Source organism: Octopus bimaculoides, chromosome 1, assembly GCF_001194135.2.
Source record: "Octopus bimaculoides isolate UCB-OBI-ISO-001 chromosome 1, ASM119413v2, whole genome shotgun sequence".
Taxonomy (NCBI): domain Eukaryota; kingdom Metazoa; phylum Mollusca; class Cephalopoda; order Octopoda; family Octopodidae; genus Octopus; species Octopus bimaculoides.
Window position 1 is genome coordinate 134,038,861 of NC_068981.1, and position 1,305 is coordinate 134,040,165.

A 1,305-nucleotide genomic window follows, 5' to 3' on the forward strand; every position below is an offset into this window, starting at 1 on the left:
TCGTATCACCAGTCCTCAGTCAAATCGTCCAACCCATGCTAGCATGGAAAGCGGACGTTAAACAATGATGATATATATATATATATATGTATATGTTTGTGTGTCTGTGTTGTCCCCCAACATTGCTTGACAACTGATGCTGGTGTGTTTACATCCCCGTAACTTAGCGGTTCAGCAAAAGAGATTGAGAATAAGTACTAGAGTACTAGGCTTACAAAGAATAAGTCCTGGGGTCGATTTGTTCAACTAAAGGCGGTGCTCCAGCATCGCCGCAGTCAGATGACTGAAACAAATAAAAGAATAAAAGAAAGCATTTTAAACCCATTAGAATTATGCCAAAAGGGGTTAAAAGCAGGTATTAAATAAAGTGATGTCATTATGGTGTCATATCTTGCTTCTTTAAATTGCTTTCTTGAAGTGGAAAAAGAGGGGGAAAAGAGTGAGAGAAATAACTGAAGTGGAAAGTGTAGATGAAGTGAGTACTAGATATCTTTTATGGTATTTCTTGTGTCAACTTCGTATGTTTTTCTTATTATAGACCGAGAAACCCTTTGTTGACAACAGAATTAACATTTATTTAGGTTTGGTTCTTTTGCAATTACATGGCTTTAGGTTCAGTCCCACTGCATGATACCTTGGACAAGTGTCTTCCTATATCTCTCCCTTTCGAAAATAACTTCTTATATTGAACTCTACTATTTTCCTCTATTCAACTCTCTCATATTGTCTTTGATGAAGGGATATTCTTCATTTCCATGAAACAGCTGTAAGACTACCTTTCTCTTTATAAATGTCTTAGAAGTTTCATATGGCCTTGACTTTGTTGCCTAATTTTATTTAACACACACACACACACACACATATATAATCAACAGACTTCTTTCAGTTTCCATTCCACTGACAAGTCTTTGGTCAGCCTGGGGCTATAGTAGAAGACACCTGCTTGAGTTACCACACAGAAAGACTGAATCCAAAATCATGTGGCTGGCAAACAATCTTCTTGCCACACTGCCATGTTTATATCTTTTATTAACTTTTTAAACCTGAATTAGAATATTCATTCATTTTCTTCTTATTTTATTCAGGCATCCTTTGTTCCGTGAAAGCTCCCTTCTTTCACACACAACTGGAGACTGGGAGCGATCCTTTGACTGGAATTCCAAACTATTAAATCTTTGTAAATCTGATTCAGAAAAGAATAATGTTATTTGTAAAGAATCTCTGTTTGTTGAACCTGTCCAATGGATGGCTGATGTAGTTACTAATCAGAGTGGCAAGGTAAAAGCAATTATGTTATTGTATATG

The 1,305-nt window shown here is 36.2% G+C and overlaps 1 protein-coding gene across 1 annotated transcript in view; it reads left to right on the forward strand.

Moving 5' to 3' along the window:
• Nucleotides 1–1,305, forward strand: part of LOC106873865 (dual specificity protein phosphatase 12) — a 20,347-nt gene that overhangs the window by 14,940 nt on the left and 4,102 nt on the right. Inside the window, exon 5 of the mRNA XM_014921381.2 lies at nucleotides 1,086–1,278. Within this exon, the coding sequence (XP_014776867.1) occupies nucleotides 1,086–1,278 (193 nt within the window). The remainder of the gene's footprint in view (nucleotides 1–1,085; nucleotides 1,279–1,305) is intronic.